The sequence below is a fragment of the Pongo abelii genome, chromosome X, assembly GCF_028885655.2.
Source record: "Pongo abelii isolate AG06213 chromosome X, NHGRI_mPonAbe1-v2.0_pri, whole genome shotgun sequence".
NCBI classification, from domain to species: Eukaryota; Metazoa; Chordata; class Mammalia; order Primates; family Hominidae; genus Pongo; species Pongo abelii.
Genome location: NC_072008.2, coordinates 49,492,524 through 49,511,364, shown reverse-complemented (window position 1 = coordinate 49,511,364; position 18,841 = coordinate 49,492,524). Strand labels below are relative to the sequence as shown.

Below are 18,841 nucleotides of genomic sequence, written 5' to 3'. Positions count from 1 at the left end.
TCCCAGCACTTTGGGAGGCTGAGGCAGGCGGATCATGAGGTCAGGAGATCGAAACCATCCTGGCTAACAGGTTGAAACCCCGTCTCTACTAAAAATACAAAAAATTAGCTGGGCGTGGTGGCGGGCACCTGTAGTCCCAGCTACTCGGGAGGCTAAGGCAGGAGAATGGCATGAACCCGGGAGGCTGGCAGCCGAGATTGCACCACTGCACTCCAGCCTGGGCAACAGAGCGAGACTCCGTCTCAGAAAAAAATAAAAAATAAAAAAAAATAAGATTGGTAGAGTACTATTAACTCAACTTCAGACTTTATTTGGATTTCACTGGCTTTTCCACTAACGACTTTTCTGTGCTAGGATCCAAGTAAGGATGCTGTACTACTTATTCCTGTGAAACAAATGACCACAATCTTAGTGGCTCCAAACAATACACATAAATTATCTCTCAGGTTTTGCGAGTCAGGAATCCAGGCTGGGCTCAGCTGGGTCCTCAGCTTCAGCCTCTCTCACTAAGGCACAATCAAGGAAGGAGTCGGGCAGGATTAAGGACTTCTCTGAACGTGCGACCGGGGAAGGATCTGCTCCGTGCTCCCATATTTGTTGGCAGGATCCAGTTCTCTGCAGCCTGTTGGACAGAGGGCCCCAGTTCCTTGCTGGCTGTTAGCCAGAGGTACCCACCATCCACACCGTGTGTGCCTTTCCACGCAGTGGCTCACAGCATGGTAGTTTGCTTCATCCAAGCCAGCGAGAGAAAGAGTTGGCTAGCAAAACAGAGGTCACATCTCTTGTGATCTAATTATGGAAGTGATATCCCCTCAAGGTTGAGGCATTCTGTTGCTTGGAAACAAGTTACTGAAGGGGAGGGGATTACACAAGACCAAGAATATAGCAGGCAGGGAGCACTGGTTGAGGGCATCTCAGAAGGCACCTACCACAGAAACTATGTTGTACTAAGTGGTCCTATCTTCTTGGTTTTTGCAGACAGTTTCTCAATCTGTCCACTGAGAAGTCCTACAAATCATGCTATCCCAGAAACAATGAGCACATCTAGTGGCCAGATCTTGGTTTCTTTTTTGTTGTTGTTGTTGAGACAGAGTTTTACCCTTGTCACCCAGGCTGGAGTGCAATGGCGCAATCTTGGCTCACTGCAACCTCCGCCTCCTGGGTTCAAGCGATTCTCCTGCCTCAGCCTCCTGAGTAGCTGGAACTACAGGCGCTGGCCACCATGCCTGACTACTTTTTGTATTTTTAGTAGAGACAGGGTTTCGCTGTGTTGGCCAGGCTGGTCTTGAACTCCTGACCTCAGGTGATCTGCCCATCTTGGCCTCGCAAAGTGCTGGGATTACAGGTCTGAGCCACTGCGCCTGGCCTGGACCTTGGTTTCTAAATGCCATTCTCCAATAAAAGAAACTAGGGCTCCTGGAAAAATGGCTGATTTTCAGTCTGGGGTGGAGAGAAATACAAGATAAGCCTGGAGCATCCTGTAGTGACAGAAAGTAAGGAAATGCCTAAAAACAATGATGGAGGCCAGGCGCGATGGCTCACACCTGTAATCCCAGCACTTTGGGAGGCCAAGACGGGTGGATCACCCGGGGTCAGGAGTTTCAGACCAGCCTGGCCAACATGGTGAAACCCCGTCTCTACTAAAAATACAAAACATTAGCCGGGCGTGGTGGGGGGCACCTGTAATCCCAGCTACTCAGGAGGCTGAGTCAGGAGAATTGCTTGAACCTGGGAGGCGGAGGTTGCAGTGAGCCGAGATCATGCCATTGCACTCCAGCCTGGGCAACAAGAGCGAAACTCCATCTCAAAAAAAAAAACCAAACAAACAAACAAAAAAGCAATGATTGCAGCATGTCATAAGATACAGAAGCCAACCTGAAAGAGCTCCTGGTCAGGTGCAGTGGCTCACGTCTGTAATCTCAGCACTTTGGGAGGCCAAGGTGGGCAGATCATGAGGTCAAGAGATCAAGACCATCCTGGCCAACATGGTGAAACCCTGCCTCTACTAAATATACACAAATTAGCTGGGTGTTGTGGCACGCGCCTGTAGTCCTAGCTACTCGGGAGGCTGAGGCAGGAGAATCGCTTCAACGTGGGAGGCGGAGGTTGCAGTGAGCGGAGATCTTGCCACTGCACTCCAGCCTGGCAACAGAGCAAGACTCCGTCTCGAAAAAAAAGAAAAACAACTCCCAATGGCCAAAGCTGGAACAATTTGAGCAAGAATAACAGAAAGGGTAATATTAGATTATAGTTCAAAAAATGAACATCCATGATTCCATACTTATTTATATAAGTGATATGACTGAATAAATAAATGCTGAGAGCCAGACGAGGTGGTGTGTGCCTGTAGTCCCAGATACTTGGGAGGCTGAGGCGGGAGAATGGCTTGAGCTCAAGAGTTTGAGGCTGTAATGCACCATGATCACTCCTGTGAATAGCCCCTGAACTCTAGCCTGGATGACACCAGGAGATGCTGTCTCTAATAAATACATGAATGGTGGAGAAGGGTCAACTCTTTCTTACACAAGAATTCCAAATAATAAATACAGAAGGAATGAGGGAAGTAGAAAATTCCCATTAGAATACCACAGTAATAATTGCTGCAGACAAGATCCACTAAATGCTAAAACTAGCGGGCAAAACTTTAAGGTGAAACACAGTTGCACATCCTTAAAGTATCACCTTCAGGCTGGGCGCAGCAGCTTACGCCTGTAATCCCAACATATTGAAAGGCTGAGGTGGGAGGATCGCTTAAGCTGAGGAGTTCAAGACCAGCCTAAGCAACATGGTGAAACCACATGTCAAAAAATATATATATTTTTAATTTTTATTTTTATTTTGACACAGAGTCTCGCTCTGTTGCCCAGGCTGGAGTGCAGTGGCGCAATCTCAGCTCACTGCAACCTCTACCTCCTGGGTTCAAGCAATTCTGCCTCAGCCTCTCGAGTAGCTGGGATTACAGGCATGTGCCACCACACCCGGCATGGGGTTTCACCGTATTGGCCAGGCTGGTCTTGAACTCCTGACCTCAAGTGATCCACCCGCCTCAGCCTCCCAAAGTGTTGGGATTATAGGCGTGAGCCACAGTGCTCAGCCAAAAAATATATTATTTTTAAAAAGTATAGGCAGGCGTGGTGTCTCATGGCTATAATCCCAGCACTTTGGGAGGCTGAGGCGGGCGGATCACAAGGTCAGGAGATCGAGAACATCCTGGCTAACATGGTGAAACCCCGTCTCTACTAAAAAAAAAATTAAAAAAAAATTAGCCGGGCATGGTGGCAGGCGCCTATAGTCCCAGCTACTCGGGAGGCTGAGGCAGGAGAATGGTGTGAACTTGGGAGGCGGAGCTTGCAGTGAGCCAAGATAGCGCCACTGCACTCCAGCCTGGGTGACAGAGAGAGACTCCGTCTCAAAAAAAAAAAAAATTACCACCTCCAAAATATGTATTAGATATCTTATTCTCATCCCCTCAAGAGGTGGAGCCTAATTCCCCTCCTCCTCTTGAATGTGAGTTGGACTTAGAGACTTGCTTCTAATGAAGAGTATAGGCCAAGCGCAGTGGCTCACGCTTATAATCCCAGCACTTTAGGAGTCCGAGGAGGGCAGATCACTTGAGGTCAGGAGTTCAGGACCGGCCTGGCCAACACAGCAAAACCCCATCTCTACTAAAAACACAAAAGTTAGCTAAGCGTGGTGGCACATGCCTGTAGTCCCAGCTACTTGGGAGGCTGAGGCAGGAGAATTGCTTGAACCTGGGAGGCAGAGGTTGCAGTGAGCCAAGATCGCACCACTGCACTCCAGCCTTGGTGACAGAGCGAGACTCTGTCTCAAAAATAAAAAACAAAAAACTGCCGGGTGCAGTGGCTCACACCTGTAATCCCAGCACTTTGGGAGGCCGAGGTGGGCAGATCACAAGGTCAAGAGATCGAGACCATCCTGGCCAACATGGTAAAACCATGTCTCTAAGAAAAATACAAAAATTAGCTGGTGTGGTGGCATGCGCCTGTAGTCCCAGCTACTCGGGAGGCTGAAGCAGGAGAATCAAGCCAGGATGGTCTCGATCTCCTGACTTCGTGATCCACTGGCTTGGACCTCCCAAAGTGCTGGGATTATAGGCGTGAGCCATTGCGCCAGGCCGCCCAGCTAATTTTTGTATTTTTAGTAAAGATGGGGTTTCACCATGTTGGCCAGGCTGGTCTCGAACTCCTTACCTCAGGTGATACACCCACCTCGGCCTCCCAAAGTTCTAGGATTACAGGCGTGAGCCACCATGCCTGGCACTGAATTCCTTCCTTCCTTCCTTCTTTCCTTCCTTCCTTCCTTCCTTCCTTCCTTCCTTCCTTCCTTCCTTTCCTTCTTTTTTTTTTCTTTTTTCTTTTTTTTTTTTTGAGACAGTCTCGCTCTGTTGGCCAGGCTGGAGTGCAGTGGCACAATCTCGGCTCACTGCAACCTCCGTCTCCCAGGCTCAAGCAATTCTCCTGCCTCAGCCTCCCGAGTAGCTGGGATTACAGGCGTGTGCAACCACGCCAGCTAATTTTTCTATTTTTTAGTAGAGACGGGGTTTCACCATGTTTGCCATGGTGGTCTCGAACTCCTGACCTCAAGTAATCTGCCCGCCTCGGCCTCCCAAAGTGCTGGGATTACAGGCATGAACCACCGCGCCCAGCCGGGAGCTCTTTGAGACAAACAAACAAAAAAACTGATAAATAGTTCACTGTTACTACATTCTTTTTATTTAAAAAACTATTTTGTTCTACTTATCTTTCACCAAATTTGTCTGGAAACCTGGTGCATGATTTTCTGCTGTTTGTAATTATTGGTTTTCATTTTTTTTTTTTTTTTTTTGAGACAGAGTCTCACTGTGTCACCCAGGCTGGAGTGCAATGGCTTGTTCTCGGCTCACTGCAACCTCCACCTCCTGGGTTCAAGTGATTCTCCCACCTCAGCCTCCTGAGTAGCTGGGATTACAGGCACCCACCATCATGCCCTGCTAATTTTTTATATTTTTGTAGAGATGGGGTTTCACCATGGTGGGCAGGCTGGTCTCAAACTCCTGACCCCAGGAGATCCACCTGCCTTGGCCTCCCAAAGTGCTGGGATTACAGGTGTGAGCCACCGCACCCAGCCCAATTTTCAACCAAGATGGAATAATGGGGACAGAATTTGCCCTCCTGCCTGAAACAAATAAAAATCCAGACGAATAAAATGGAAAAACAAATCTCACGATAGTGGACATCAGATTAGCTGAGTGTGGTGGCTAATCTGGAAGCCTCAGCTATTTGGAAGGCTGAGGCGGTAGGATTGCTTGAGCCCAGGAGGTCAAGGCTGCAGTGACACGTGATTGCGCCACTGCACTCCAGCCTGGGCGAGAGTGAGACCCTGTCTCAAAACAACAAAAAAAAGATATTGGACATTAGACAGTGAAGGAAAGTGATCCCTGAGAGATGGGAAACAAACAAGGTAAGCATGATGGTTGCCCAGTTTACTGCCTGGAGATGGAGAAGGCCAATTCAGGATGAACCTTGAAAATACGCTAAGTGAAATTTGCCAGACACAGGACAAATATTGATTCCACTTATATGTGGTATTTAGAATAGGCAAGTTACTAGAGGAAGAAAGTAGAATAGAGGTTACCAGGGCCTTGGGGATGGGGAAAATGGGGAGTTATTGCTTAATGGGTACAGAGTTTCTGTTTGGGATGATGAAAAAGTTCTGGAAATAGACAGTGGCACTGATTACACAACACTGTGAATGTACTTAATGCTCCTGAATTGTACACTTACAGATGGTTAAAACGATAAATTTTATGTCATGCACATTTTACCGCAATTTTAAAAAAGGATAAAGGAGAATATTACAAACAAATTTATGCCCATACTTCTCACAACAAATTCCTTACAAGACACAAAATACCAATGCCCACTCAGGAAGAAATAGATAACTTGACTAGCCCTATATATATTAAATAAATTGAATTTTTAGTAAAACATATTCCCATGAATGAAATTCCAGGCCCAGATGGCTTCCTTGGGGAACTGTACCATATATATATATATGGAAGAAATAATATGAATTCTGCACAAACTCTTCCAGAAAATTTAAGAGGAGATACTTTCCAACTCATTCTATGAAACTAGCATTACTCTGATATAAAACCACAGAAAGTCATTACAAGAAAAGGAAACTATATGTAACTATCCTTCATGAACACAGATGCAAAAGTTCTTAACATTTTAGTAAATCTTGTTTTTTTGCTTTTTTTTTTCTTCTTTTGGAGACAGAGGCTCACTCTGCTGCCCAGGCTGAAGTGCAGTGGTGCAAACTTGGCTCACTGCAACCTCTGCCTCCTGGGTTCTAGTGATTCTCCTGCCTCAGCCTCCCGAGTAGCTGGGATTGCAGGCACGTGCCACCACGCCCAGCTAATTTTTGTATTTTTAGTAGAGACGGGGTTTCACCATGTTGGCCAGGCTGGTCTTGAACTCCTGATCTCAGGTGATCCACCCGCCTCTACCTCCCAAAGTGCTGGGATTACAGGCATAAGCCATGTGCCCAGCCCATTTTAGTAAATCACATCCAACAATATATACAAAAGAAAAACATCAAGATGAATTTGAATTTATTCCAGGAATGCAAGAAAAACCATCTCAAGAGATGCAAAGAAAAGCATTTGACAAAATCCACCATCCATTCCTGATTTAAAAAAAACTCTCGGCCGGGTGCAGTGGCTCACGCCTGTAATCCCTGCACTTTGGGAGGCCAAGGCGGGTGGGTCACCTGAGGTTAGGAGTTTGAGACCAGCCTATCCAACATGATGAAACCCCACCTCTACTAAAAATACAAAAAATTAGCTGGATGTGGTGGCGTGCACCCGTAATCCCAGCTATTTGGGAGGATGAGGCAGGAGGATCACTTGAACCCGGGAGGTGGAGGTTGCAGTGAGCCTAGATCGGACCACTTCACTCCAGCCTGGGCAAGAGGAGCAAAACTCTGTCTCAGAAAAAAAACCAAAAACCAAAAACCAAAAAAACCTCTCAGAAAACTAGAAATGAAAGAAGGTAATATCTCCTCCATATGATAAAGAGCAGCTACAAATAACCTATAGTAACGTCAAACTCAACGGTGAAAGACTGCCTTTCCTCCTAACATAACATTACAAACAGGCCACCATGTCCTTTTTTTTTTTTTTTTTTTTTTGAGACAGAGTCTCACTCTGTGGCCCAGACTGGAGTGCAATGGTGCGATCTCAGCTCACTGCAACCTCTGCCTCCCAGGTTCAAGTGATTCTCCTGCCTCGGCCTCCCAAATAGCTGGGATTACAGGCGCTCATCACCATGCCCGACTAATTTTTGTATTTTCTTAGTAGAGATGGGGTTTCACCATGTTGGCCAGGCTGGTCTCGAACTCCTGACCTCACGTGATCCACCCATCTCAGCCTCCCAAAGTGCTGGGATAACAGGTGTGAGTCACCGTGCCAGGCTCTTTTTTTCTTTTTGAGACAGGGTCTGGCTCTTGGCTCACTGCAACCTCCGTCTTCTGGGCTCAAGCATTCCTCCCACCTAAGCCTCCCGAGTAGCTGGGACTTACAGGCACATGCAACCATGCCTTGCTAATTTTTGTATATTTTGTAGAGATGGGGTTTCACCATGTTGCCCAGGCTGGTTTCTAACTCCTGGCCTCAAGTGATCCACCTGCCTCAGCCTCCCAAAGTGCTGGGATTACTGGCGCGAGCCACCGCGCCCAGCTAATTGTATTTCTATAAACTAGCAATGACCCATAGGAAATTCAAACCTTAAAATAACATGTATGGGCTGGGCATGGTGGCTCACGCCTGTAATCCCAGCATTTTGGGAGGCCCAGGCAAATGGATCACTTGAGGTCGGGAGTTTGAGACCAGCCTGACCAACGTAGTGAAACCCCCATCTCCACTAAAAATGCAAAAATTAGGCCAGGAGCGGTGGCTCACACCTGTAATCCTAACACTTCGGGAGGCCAAGGCGGGTGGATCACCAGAGGTCAGGAGTTCAAGACCAGCCTGGCCAATATGGTGAAACCCCATCTCGCTTGAACCCCGGAGGAAGAGGTTGCAGTAAGCCAAGATGGCATCACTGCACTCCAGCCAAGGCAACAGAACAAAACTCCATCTAAAAAAAAAAAAAAAAAAAAAAAAAAAAAAAAAGGCCAAGTGCGGTGGCTCATGCCTGTAATCCTAGCACTTTGGGAGGCTGAGGTGGGAGGATCACGAGATCAGGAGTTGGAGACCAGCCTGGTCAATATAGTGAAACCCTGTCTCTACTAAAAATAAAAAATAACTAGCCCGGTATGGTGGTGTGTGCCTGTAGTCCCAGCTATTCGGGAGGCAGAGGTGAGAGAATCTCTTGAACCTGGGAGGCAGAGGTTTCAGTGAGCTGAGATTGTGCCACTGCACTCTAGCCTGGGCAATAGAGGGAGACTCTGTCTCAAAAAGCAAACAAACCAAAAATTAGCCGGGCGTGGGGGCATGAGCCTGTGGTCCCAGCTACTGAGGAGGCTGAGGCAGGAGAATCCCTTGAATGCGGGAGGCAGAGGCTGCAGTGAGCCGAGATGGTGCCACTGTACTCCAGCCTGGGTGAGAGAGTGAGACTCTGTCTCAAAAAATAAAAGAAAATAAAAAAAAGAAAGAAATTAAATAATTCCTAAATGAATAGATACACCATGTTTATGAAACAGGAGACTCAATATTATTAAGATACCAGTTCTCCTGACATTGATCTATAGAATCAATGTAATCCCAGTCAAATCCCAGTGGATGTTTTTGTAGAACTGACAACCTGATTCTTTTTTTTTTTTTTTTTTTCCGAGACGGAGTTTCGCTCTTGTTGCCCAGGCTGGAGTGCAGTGGCGCGATCTCAGCTTACTGCAACCTCCACCTCCTGGGTTCAAGTGATTCTCCTGCCTCAGCCTCCCCAGTAGCTGGGATTACAGGCACCCGCCAGCACGCCCAGCTAATTTTTGTATTTTTAGTAGAGACAGTGTTTCAGTGTGTTGCCCAGGCTAGTCTTGAATTCCTGACCTCGTAATCTGCCCGCCTTGGACTCCCAAAGTGCTGGGATTACAAGTATGAGCCACCGCGCCCTGCTGATGTAAACATTCTATATTGTGATAGGGGTAGGAGCTACTTGAGTGTATTCTTTTTTTTTCTTTTTTTTAGAGAAGGAGTCTCACTCTGTCACCCAGGCTGGAGTGCAGTGGCGCGATCTGGGCTCACTGCAAGCTCCGCCTCCCGGGTTCAGGCCATTCTCCTGCCTCAGCCTCCCAAGTAGCTGGGACTACAGGCACCCGCCACCACGCCCGGCTAATGTTTTGTATTTTTTTTAGTAGAGACGGGGTTTCACCATGTTAGCCAGGATGGTCTCGATCTAACCTCGTGATCCGCCAGCCTCGGCCTCCCAAAGTGCTGGGATTACAGACGCGAACCACCATACCCAGCCAAGTGTATTCTTTTATCAGGCTGCTGTGAATTTTGATTTGTGAATTTTACCGCATGTAAATTTTACCTCAAAAACGTCCGTAAACAGGCTGGGCGCGGTGGCTTACGCCTGTAATCCCAGCACTTTGGGAGGCCGAGGCGGGTGGATGACGAGGTCAGGAGATCGAGACCATCCTGGCCAACACAGTGAAACCCCATCTCTACTAAAGAAAAAATACAAAAAATTAGCCGGGTGTGGTGCAGGCGCCTGTAGTCCCAGCTACTCAGGAGACTGAGGCAGGAGAATGGCGTGAACCCAGGAGGCGGAGCTTGCAGTGAGCGGAGATCGCGCCACTGCACTCCAGCCAGCCTGGGCGACAGAGCAAGACTCTGTCTCAAAAAAAAAAAAGAAAAACGCCTGTAAACAATGGGTTGGGTATGCTGGCTCCCACCTGCAATCTGGGCACTTTGGGAGGCTGAGACCGGAGGATTGCTTCAGGCCAGGAGTTGGAGACAACCCTGGGGAACATAGTAAGGTCCCTGTCTCTACTATATATATGTGTGTGTGTATATATATGTATGTGTGTGTGTATATATATATGTGTATATATAGTGTGTGTGTATATATATATATATTTTTTTTTTTTTTTTTTTGAGAGTCTGGCTCTTGTTGCCCAGGCTGGAGTGCAATGGCGCAATCTTGGCTCACTGCAACCTCTGCCTCCCGGCTTCAAGCGATTCTCCTGCCTCAGCCTCCTGAGTGGCTGGGATTACAGGCGCCTGCCACCATGCCCAGCTAATTTTTGTATTTTAAGTACAAATTAGAGATGGGGTTTCACCATGTTGGCCAGGCTGGTCTTGAACTCTTGACCTCAGGTGATCTGCCCACCTCAGCCTCCCAAAGTGCTGGGATTACAGGTGTGAGCCACCGTGCCCGGCCTACAAATTTTTTTTTTTTTTGAGATGGAGTCTCACTCTGTCGCCCAGGCTGGAGTGCAGTGGTGCGATCTCGGCTCACTGCAACCTCCACCTCCCAAGTGCAAGCGATTCTCCTGCCTCAGCCTCCCAAGTAGCTGGGACTACAGGCGCGTGTCACCACTCCCAGCTAATTTTTTGTATTTTTAGTAGAGACGGGGTTTCACCGTGTTGGCCAGGATGGTCTCGATCTCCTGACTTCGTGATCCGCCCGCCTCAGCCTCCCAAAGTGCTGGGATTACAGGCGTTAGCCACCACCCCCGGCCACAAAAAAAATATTTTTTAAAAATTAGCCAGGCATGGTGGCATGTACCTGTAGTCCCCACTACATAAGAGGCTGAGGTGGGAGGATCGCTTGAGCCCAAGAGTTTGAGGCTGCGGTCAGCTGTGATCACACCACTGCACTCTAGCCTGGGTGACAAAGTGAGACCCTGTCTTAAAGAAAAAAAAAAAAAAAAGGTCTGGGAGGCTGAAGCACGAGAATTGCTTGAACCCAGGAGGTGGAAGTTGCAGTGAGCTGAGATCGTGCCACACTGCACTCCACCCTGGGTGATAGAGCAAGATGCTGTCTCTAAAAAAAAAAAAAAAAAAAAAAATCTGTAAACAAATATTGTACTCTGGTAAGTAGATTTGCTTTTGTAGTGGTGTGGGTTAGGCAATTCTGAAAATTCCTTTGTGTAATCTAGGTTTGAGGAAACAAGTAATTAGGAATAATGGGAGTTAGATTACTTACTAAAAAGAGTGACAAATATGGATGGGGAAAACAAAAGTTTACCCTGAAGTGTTGAATTGGAATTGGAGGTATCAGGATGATCTCATGGTTTTATATATAGACAGAGAAAGAGAGTTATGTTATAAAGAGAACTAGCGTGCATGTCTGTGTATGTGTCCCCTGTCTGTTCACTGAGAGGGCCTAGAAACAGATATATCTCTAGAAATGAGCAATAAGTGCATCTAGGGTACAGATTTGGTTTCATTTTCATTTTTCTGTTTTTCTTTTCCTTTTTTTTTTTTTTTTTTTTTTGAGACGAAGTCTCGCTCTGTCACCCAGGCTGGAGTGCAGTGGTGCGATCCCAGCTCACTGCAATCTCTGTCCCCCAGATTCAAGCAATTCTTGCGTCTCAGCGTCCCGAGCAGCTGGGTCTACAGGTGTGCGCTACTGAGCCCAACTAATTTTTGTATCTTTAGTAGAGAGGGGGTTTCACCATGTTGCCCTGGCTGGTCTCAAACTCCTGGTCTCAAGTGATCCACCCACCTCGGCCTCCCAAAGTGTTGGGATTACAGGCGTGAGCCACCGCGCCCAGCCGGTTTTTCCATTTTAAATTATGTCTTGAAATAATTTTGGATTAATAGAATAGTTGCAGCTGGCCCGGTGGCTCATGCCTGTAATTCTAGCACTTTGGGAGGCTGAGGCAGGTTGATTGCTTGAGTTCAGGAGTTCGAGACCAGCCTAGGCAATATGGCAAAAACTCATCTCTACAAAACATACAAAAATTAGTTGGGTGTGGTGGTGGGCGCATCTACAAAACATACAAAAATTAGTTGGGCATGGTGGTAGGTGCCTGTGGTCCCAGTTACTCAGGAGGCTGAGGTGGGAGGATCACTTGAGCCCAGGAGGTCGAGGCTGTAATGAGCCGTGTTTGGGCAACTGCAATCTAGCCTGGGAGACTAGAGTTGAGACCCTATCTCCAAAAAAAAAAAAAAAAGAAAAAAAAAAGGCTGAAAGGCTGGATGCAGTGGCTCATGCCTGTAATCCCAGCACTTGGGAGACCGAGGCAGGTGGATCACCTGAGGTCGGGAGTTCAAGACCAGCCCGGCCAACGTGACAAAACCTCATCTCTACTAAAAAAAAAAAAAAAAAAAAAAAAAAAAATTTAAAAATTAGCCAGGCTTGGTGGCAGGCACCTGTAATCCCAACTACTAGGGAGGCTGAGGCAGGAGAATCACTTGAACCCGGGAGGTGGAGGTTGCAGTGAGCCGAGATCATGCTGTTGCACTCCATCCTGGACGACAAGAGCAAAACTCCATCTCAAAAAAAAAAAAAAAAAAAAATAGCCAGGCGTGGTGGCACATGTCTGTAATCCCGCTACTTGGGAGGCTGAGGCAGGAGAATTGTTTGAACCGGGGAGGTGGAGGTTGCAGTGAGAAGAGATCGCACCATTGCACTCCAGCCTGGGCGACGAGAACCAAACTCCATCTCAAAAATAAATTAATTCATTAAAAGGCTGGGCACAGTGGATCACGCTTGTAATCCAAGCACTTTCGGAGGCTGAGGCAGGTGGATCACCTGAGGTCAGGAGTTCGAGACCAGCCTGACCAACATGGTGAAACCCTGTCTCTACTAAAAATACAAAAATTAGCCAGGCATGATGGTGCATGCCTGTAATCCCAGCTATTTGGGAGGCTGAGGCAGGAGAATTGCTTGAACCTGGGAGGCAGAGGTGGCAGTGAGCTGAGATCTCGCCACTGTACTCCAGGCTGGGCAACATGAGCAAAACTGTCTCAAAAAAAAAAAAAAAAGTTGGCCGGGCCTGGTGGCTCATGCCTGTAATCCCAGCACTTTGGGAGACCGAGGTAGGCAGATCACTTGAGGTCAGGAGTTTGAGACCATCGCCTGGCCAACATTGTGAAACCCCATCTCTATTTAAAATACAATAATTAGCCCAACGTGGTGGCGCCTGCCTGTAATGCCAGCTACTCAGGAGACTGATGAAGAAGAATTGTTTGAACCCAGGAGGCGGAGGTTCCAGTGAGCTGAGGTTGCACCACTGCACTCCAGCCTGGGTGACAGAGTGAGACCCTGTCTCAAAAAAAAAAAAGGACACAGGTGGGATCCAGGAAATCCATGCACAGGCTTCTTTATGCTCTGTACCTCCCTTGAGCAAGAGACTGAAATCCGGAGGACCAGGCACAAGCTTCCAAGAGTCGCCCCGTGGAGTCATACAAGACTCACTTAATTTCTCCAGCAATGAGTTGTGACAACATGTGCAAAGTGTTGTCTACTGGGGAAGCTCATTAGAGACTCAGTGGCCAAGGTTTTTTAGTGGGGACTGGTCACATAGATACTCTCTACCTAGCACATATCAGAATCCTAGACGCTGAGGGAATGCAGGTGTTCCGCATAAACCACATTGTTTCTACAAACAGTTTAGGCACAATGAACCACTCTTATTTTTTGTTTTTTTGTTTTTTGAGACAGAGTCTCACTCTGTCGCCCAGGCTGGAGTACAGTGGCATAATCTCTGCTGACTGCAACGTCCGCCTCCCGGGTTCAAGCAATTCTCCTGCCTCAGCTTCCCCAGTAGCTGGGATTACAGGACACCGCAACGATGCCCAGCTAATTTTTGTATTTTTAGTAGAGACGGGGTTTCACCATGTTGGTCAGGCTGGTCTCAAACCCCTGACCTCAAGTGATCCACCCGCCTCGGCCCCCCAAAGTGCTGGGATTACAGGCGTGAGCCACCACGCGCAGCCACAATGAACAACTCATATCAGTGTAGCGAACTGTTTACTAGCCAAATTTGCAGATGCTAGTCAAGGGCTAACCTTGCAATCAGATCTTTCTAAGGATAATAGTCTCAGTCTCTTCTGTACAAAGACATTTAAGAGAAAGTCGTTCTCCAAAGACAGTTAAGAGAAAGTCATTCTCTTTTTTTTTTTTTTTTTTTTTTGAGTCAAAGTCTCGCTCTGCCACCCAGGCTGGAGTGCAGTGTTGCAATCTTGGCTCACTACAACCTCCGCCTCCTGGGTTCATGCAATTCTCCTGCCTCAGCCTCCCAAGTAGCTGGGATTACAGGCACCTGCCACCACGCCTGGCTGATTTTTGTATTTTTGGTAGAGACAGGTTTCGCCATGTTGGCCAGGCTGATCTCAAACTCCTGACTGCAAGTGATCTTTGTTTTTTATGATGTTGATGTCTTGATGAGTTCTTTAGCTGGGGTTTGCCTAATAGCTTCTCATGATTCGATTCAGATTATGAATTTTTGGCAGAAATACCACAGAAGTGATTTGTGTCTTTCTCAGTGCATTACGTCGGAAAGCACATAATACCAATTTGTCCCTGTCCTGGTGATGCTAAAGGTGACTTGGTTAAGGTAGTGTTCTCCATTATAAAGTTACCCTAATCCTTGTTATAATTAAAAAGTAAGCATGGGCAACATAGTGAGATCTCGTCTCTACAAAAAATTTAAAAATTAGCCCTGTGGGCCGGGTGTGGTGGCTCACGTATGTAATTCCAGCACTTTGGGAGGCCGAGGCGGGGCAATCACCTGAGGTCAGGTCAGGGGTTCAAGACCAGCCTGACAAACATAGTGAAACCCCATCTCTACTCAAAATAGAAAAAATTAGCTGGGCATGGTGGCAGGCGCCTGTAATCACAGCTACTCAGGAGGCTGAGGCAGGAGAATCACTTGAACCCACCACACCTGGCTAATTTTTGTATTTTTAGTAGAGACTGGGTTTCACCATGTTGGTCAGGCTGGTCTTGAATCCCTGACCTCAGGTGATCCGTCTGCCTTGGCCTCCCAAAGTGCTGGGATTACAGGTGTGAGCCACAGCACCCGGCCTATTTTTTTTTTTTTTTTTTTAAATAGAGAGTCTCGCTCTGTTGCCCAGGCTGGAGTGCAGTGGCCCGACCTCGGCTCACTGCAACCTCTGCCTTCCAGGTTCAAGCGATTCTCCTTCTTCAGCCTTCCGAGTAGCTGAGATTACAGGTGCCCGCCACCATGCCTGGCTAATTTTTGTATTTTTAGTAGAGATGGGGTTTCACCATGTTGGCCAGGCTGGTCTCGAACTTCTGACCTCAATTGATCCACCTGCCTCGGCCTCCCAAACTGCTGGGGTTACAGGCGTGAGCCACTGCGCCTGGCCAATGATGCTTGCCTAAAACAATTATTACAATAGTAGTTGCCAAATAGTTATTTTCTAATTCCATCATTCCTTGTACATTTATTAGTTGGCACACCTTCATTTATTTATTTAGATCACTTTGGACTCCTGTATTCTTTTTTAATTCAAATTATTTCAATGTGTGGTTAAAACAAGATGTTCCAGGCTAATCTTGTACCTTCCTTGCCCCAGCCCTGCAATCAGCTATTTCTCTAAGGGGCCCTGGTTCCTGTTAGTGGAAAATGGTAATTAGGCAAGAGAAATCAATTACAGCCAGTGTGACTGATTGGAAAAGAATAAAGATATCCGTATTTTCAGATGATATGATTTGTACCTGGTAAACCCTAGAGAATCAATAATAAAACACTCTAACAATAAAAGTATTCAGTAAAATGGAAGGATATAAAATTAACATAGAGAAATCAATGGCTTTTGTATATATCAACAATAACCAGTGAGAGGATATAAAGACGCATAGTGGCTCACATGTGTAGTCCCAGCTACTTGGGAAGTTGAAATGGGAGGATCGCTTGAGCCCAGGAGTTCACCACTGTAGTGTGTGATGATCATGCCTATAAATAGCCAGTGCAGTCCAGCTGGGGCAACATAGTGAGATCCCGTCTCTACCAAAAAAAAAAAAAAGAGATACAATGATAGAGAAAACCTCATTTACAATAGCATCCATAGCATCAAAGAAAATAATTAGGAAGAAATCTAACAAAAAATGTGAAAAAAATCTATGTGTGGAACACTTTAAAATGCATCTGTCAAAACCCGTTGATCTTTACGATACAAAAAAAGTTTGTTAATGTACGCAAAATTTTTAAAAAAGCAACCAGGAGGTCAGGGGATCCAGTATGGAAGGGAGACTGTGACAACATAATTTATATATTACAAATGTAGGCAAGGGCTGGGCACAGTGGCTCACGCCTGTAATCCCAGCACTTTGGGAGGCTGAGGTGGGCGGATCCCTTGCGGCCAGGAGTCTGAGACCAACCTGGCCAACATGGTGAAACCTGTCTCTACCAAAAATACAAAAATTAGACGGGCATGGTGTCACGTGCCCGTAATCCCAGCAACTCGGGAGGCTGAGGTAGGAGAATCGCTAGAACCTGGGAGGCAGAGGTTGTAGTAAGCCAAGATCGGGCCACTGAACTCCAGAGCGAGACTTCGTCTCAAAAAATCACACACATACAAAAAAAAAAAAACAAAAGTAGGCCTGGTGTGGTGGCTCACGCCTGAAATCTTAGCACTTTGGAAGGCAGATGTGGGTGGATCACTTGAGCCCAGGAGTTTGAGACCAGCCTGGGCAACATAGTAAGACTTGGTTTCTACAAAAAATTAAAAAAAAATTAGCTGGGCATGGTAGCCTGTGCCTGTAGTCCCAGCTACTCGGGAGGCTGAGGTAGGAGGATTGGTTGAGCCCAGAAGGTCGAGGCTGAAGTGAGCCGAGATTGCACCACTGTACTCCAGTCTGGATGACAGAGTGAGACCCTGTCTCAAAAAAAAAAAAAAAAGAAAAGGAAAAGGCCGTGTGTGGTAGCTTAGCTCATGCCTGTAATCCCACCACTTTGGGAGGCCGAGGCGGGTGGATCACCTGAGGTCAGGAGATCGAGACCAGGCTGGCCAACATGGTGAAACCCCGTTTCTACTAAAAATACAAACGTGGTGGTGGGTGCCTGTAATCCCAACTACTCATGAGGCTGAGGCAGGAGAATCGCTTGAGCCCGGGAGGCAGACGTTGTGGTGAACCAAGATCGCGCTATTGCACTCCAGCCTGGGCGACAAGAGCAAAACTCCGTCTACCCCCACCCAAAAAAGTTGTTAATATTCCTAATACACAAAGAGGCCAGGTGCGGTTGCGCACACCTGTAACCCCAGCACTTTGAGAGGCAGAGGCGGGAGGATAACTTGAGGTCAGGAGTTTGAGACCAACCTGGCCAACATGGTGAAACCCCGTCTCTACTAAAAATACAAAAATTAGCTGGGCATGATGGTGGGTGCCTGTAGTCCCAACTACTTGGGAGGCTGAGGCAGGAGAATCTCTTGAACCTGGGAGGCAAAGATTGCAGTGAGCTGAGATTGCACCACTGCACTCCAACCTGGGCAACAGAGGAAGACTCCACCTCAAAAGAAAAATAATAATTAAATTAAAAAAAATAAAATAAGAACAGATATTAAAATGGTTCTTGGTGGCCTATGCCTGTAGTCCCAGCTACTTGGGGGGCTGAGGTGGGAGAATTGCTTGAGCCCAGGAAGTCAAGGCAGCAGTGAGCCCTGATTGTGCCACTACACTCCTGTGTGGGTGGTAGAGCAAGACCCTGTCTCAAAATAAAATAACATAAAGTAACATAAAATAAAATAAAATAAAAAGTTCGGGCATGGTGGCTCATGCCTGTAATCCCAGCACTTTGGGAGGCCGAGGCGGGCGGATCGCCTGAGGTCAGGAGTTCAAGACCAGCCTGACCAATGTGGTAAAACCCTGTCTCTACTAAAAATACAAAAATTAGTCGGGCATGGTGGCAGGCGCCTGTAATCCCAGCTACTTGGGAGGCTGAGGCAGGAGAATTGCTTGAACCTGGGGGGCAGAGGTTGCAGTGAGCGCCAATGCACTCCAGCCTGGGCAACAAGAGTGAAACTCCATCTCAAACAACAACAACAACAACAACAACAACAAACAGAAAGAAAAAAGAAAATAAGAAGAAAAAAACTACACTGAGATACCATTTCTTACTCTCAGATGGGTGAGGGCTATAGTGAATTCTAATACTTAATTGAATGAGCCTGGTGTTTCACCACCCTGGTTTTTGTTTTGTTTTAATGTAGCTTTTTCGTTTGATTCACTGTCACTCTTTCCACTCCGCTATTTTTATTGGTGGCTAAGTCCTTTACCTAACGTGACGTGCAGTATCATGATAACAAAATAAGTGTCAAACCTTAAAAAAAAAAAAAAAAAAAGGCCAAAGGCTTTACAAGAGGTGGGATTCCCCTTTGGGGTCTCCCGGAGGAGGGCGGGAACAAGACCAGAGCGAAGCTTCCGCTTTCATTTCTATGGTTATTAAGTTACCCATTCTCATTAAAGGAGTACCGCGGAAGGGTGATTTTCTGTCGGCAAAGACTTCCCTAGCGACGAGTCCACCCATGAAACGGGGATGTAATAATGTCGTATCACAATGGGTGGCCTAGAAGAGTCCAAAAGCCAATGAGATGACTTACATTCGGGTAGAACGTTGTATTACAGTTCACCTGACCCGTCGGTTTCGTTCTCTTCTCTGCGTCTCCAAAATGCTGCCCTTCGGAATTAGGTTCTACCCCCTCTATTCCTGGCCAGTGGTTTGGTCCGACCTTAATACTGACAGGCGGCGCGAGCTGCGTCTGCGCAGAAAGCTGGCGGGGGGGTGGGGGGGAGGAACATGGCGCAAGCTCTGTCTGAGGAGGAGTTTCAGCGGATGCAGGTGCCCCTCGCGGTGGGAAAGACCACCCGGCTAGGCGACCGGGGGCGGGGTAGAGAGAGGTCGTGCTATCAGCTCTGAG

At 47.1% G+C, this 18,841-nt stretch overlaps 1 protein-coding gene and 1 long non-coding RNA gene across 3 annotated transcripts in view; one reads left to right on the top strand and one right to left on the bottom strand.

Annotated features, from left to right (window-relative positions):
• Positions 1–299: 299 nt before the first annotated feature.
• Positions 300–18,786, bottom strand: LOC129052919 (uncharacterized). Its single transcript, XR_008518055.1, has 3 exons — positions 18,524–18,786; positions 15,794–15,930; positions 300–622 (listed from the first exon to the last, which is right to left on the bottom strand). It is a non-coding gene; the product is annotated as an uncharacterized LOC129052919 (long non-coding RNA).
• The window catches only part of GRIPAP1 (GRIP1 associated protein 1), a 28,710-nt gene continuing 28,553 nt past the window's right edge, over positions 18,685–18,841 (top strand). The window contains exon 1 of one of the 2 annotated variants that reach the window (XM_024240964.2): positions 18,685–18,762. In XM_024240964.2, coding sequence (XP_024096732.1) covers positions 18,721–18,762 — 42 coding nt within the window. In that variant the 5' untranslated portion in view covers positions 18,685–18,720. The remainder of the gene's footprint in view (positions 18,763–18,841) is intronic. The other variant, XM_054544525.1, reaches the window with a different exon arrangement.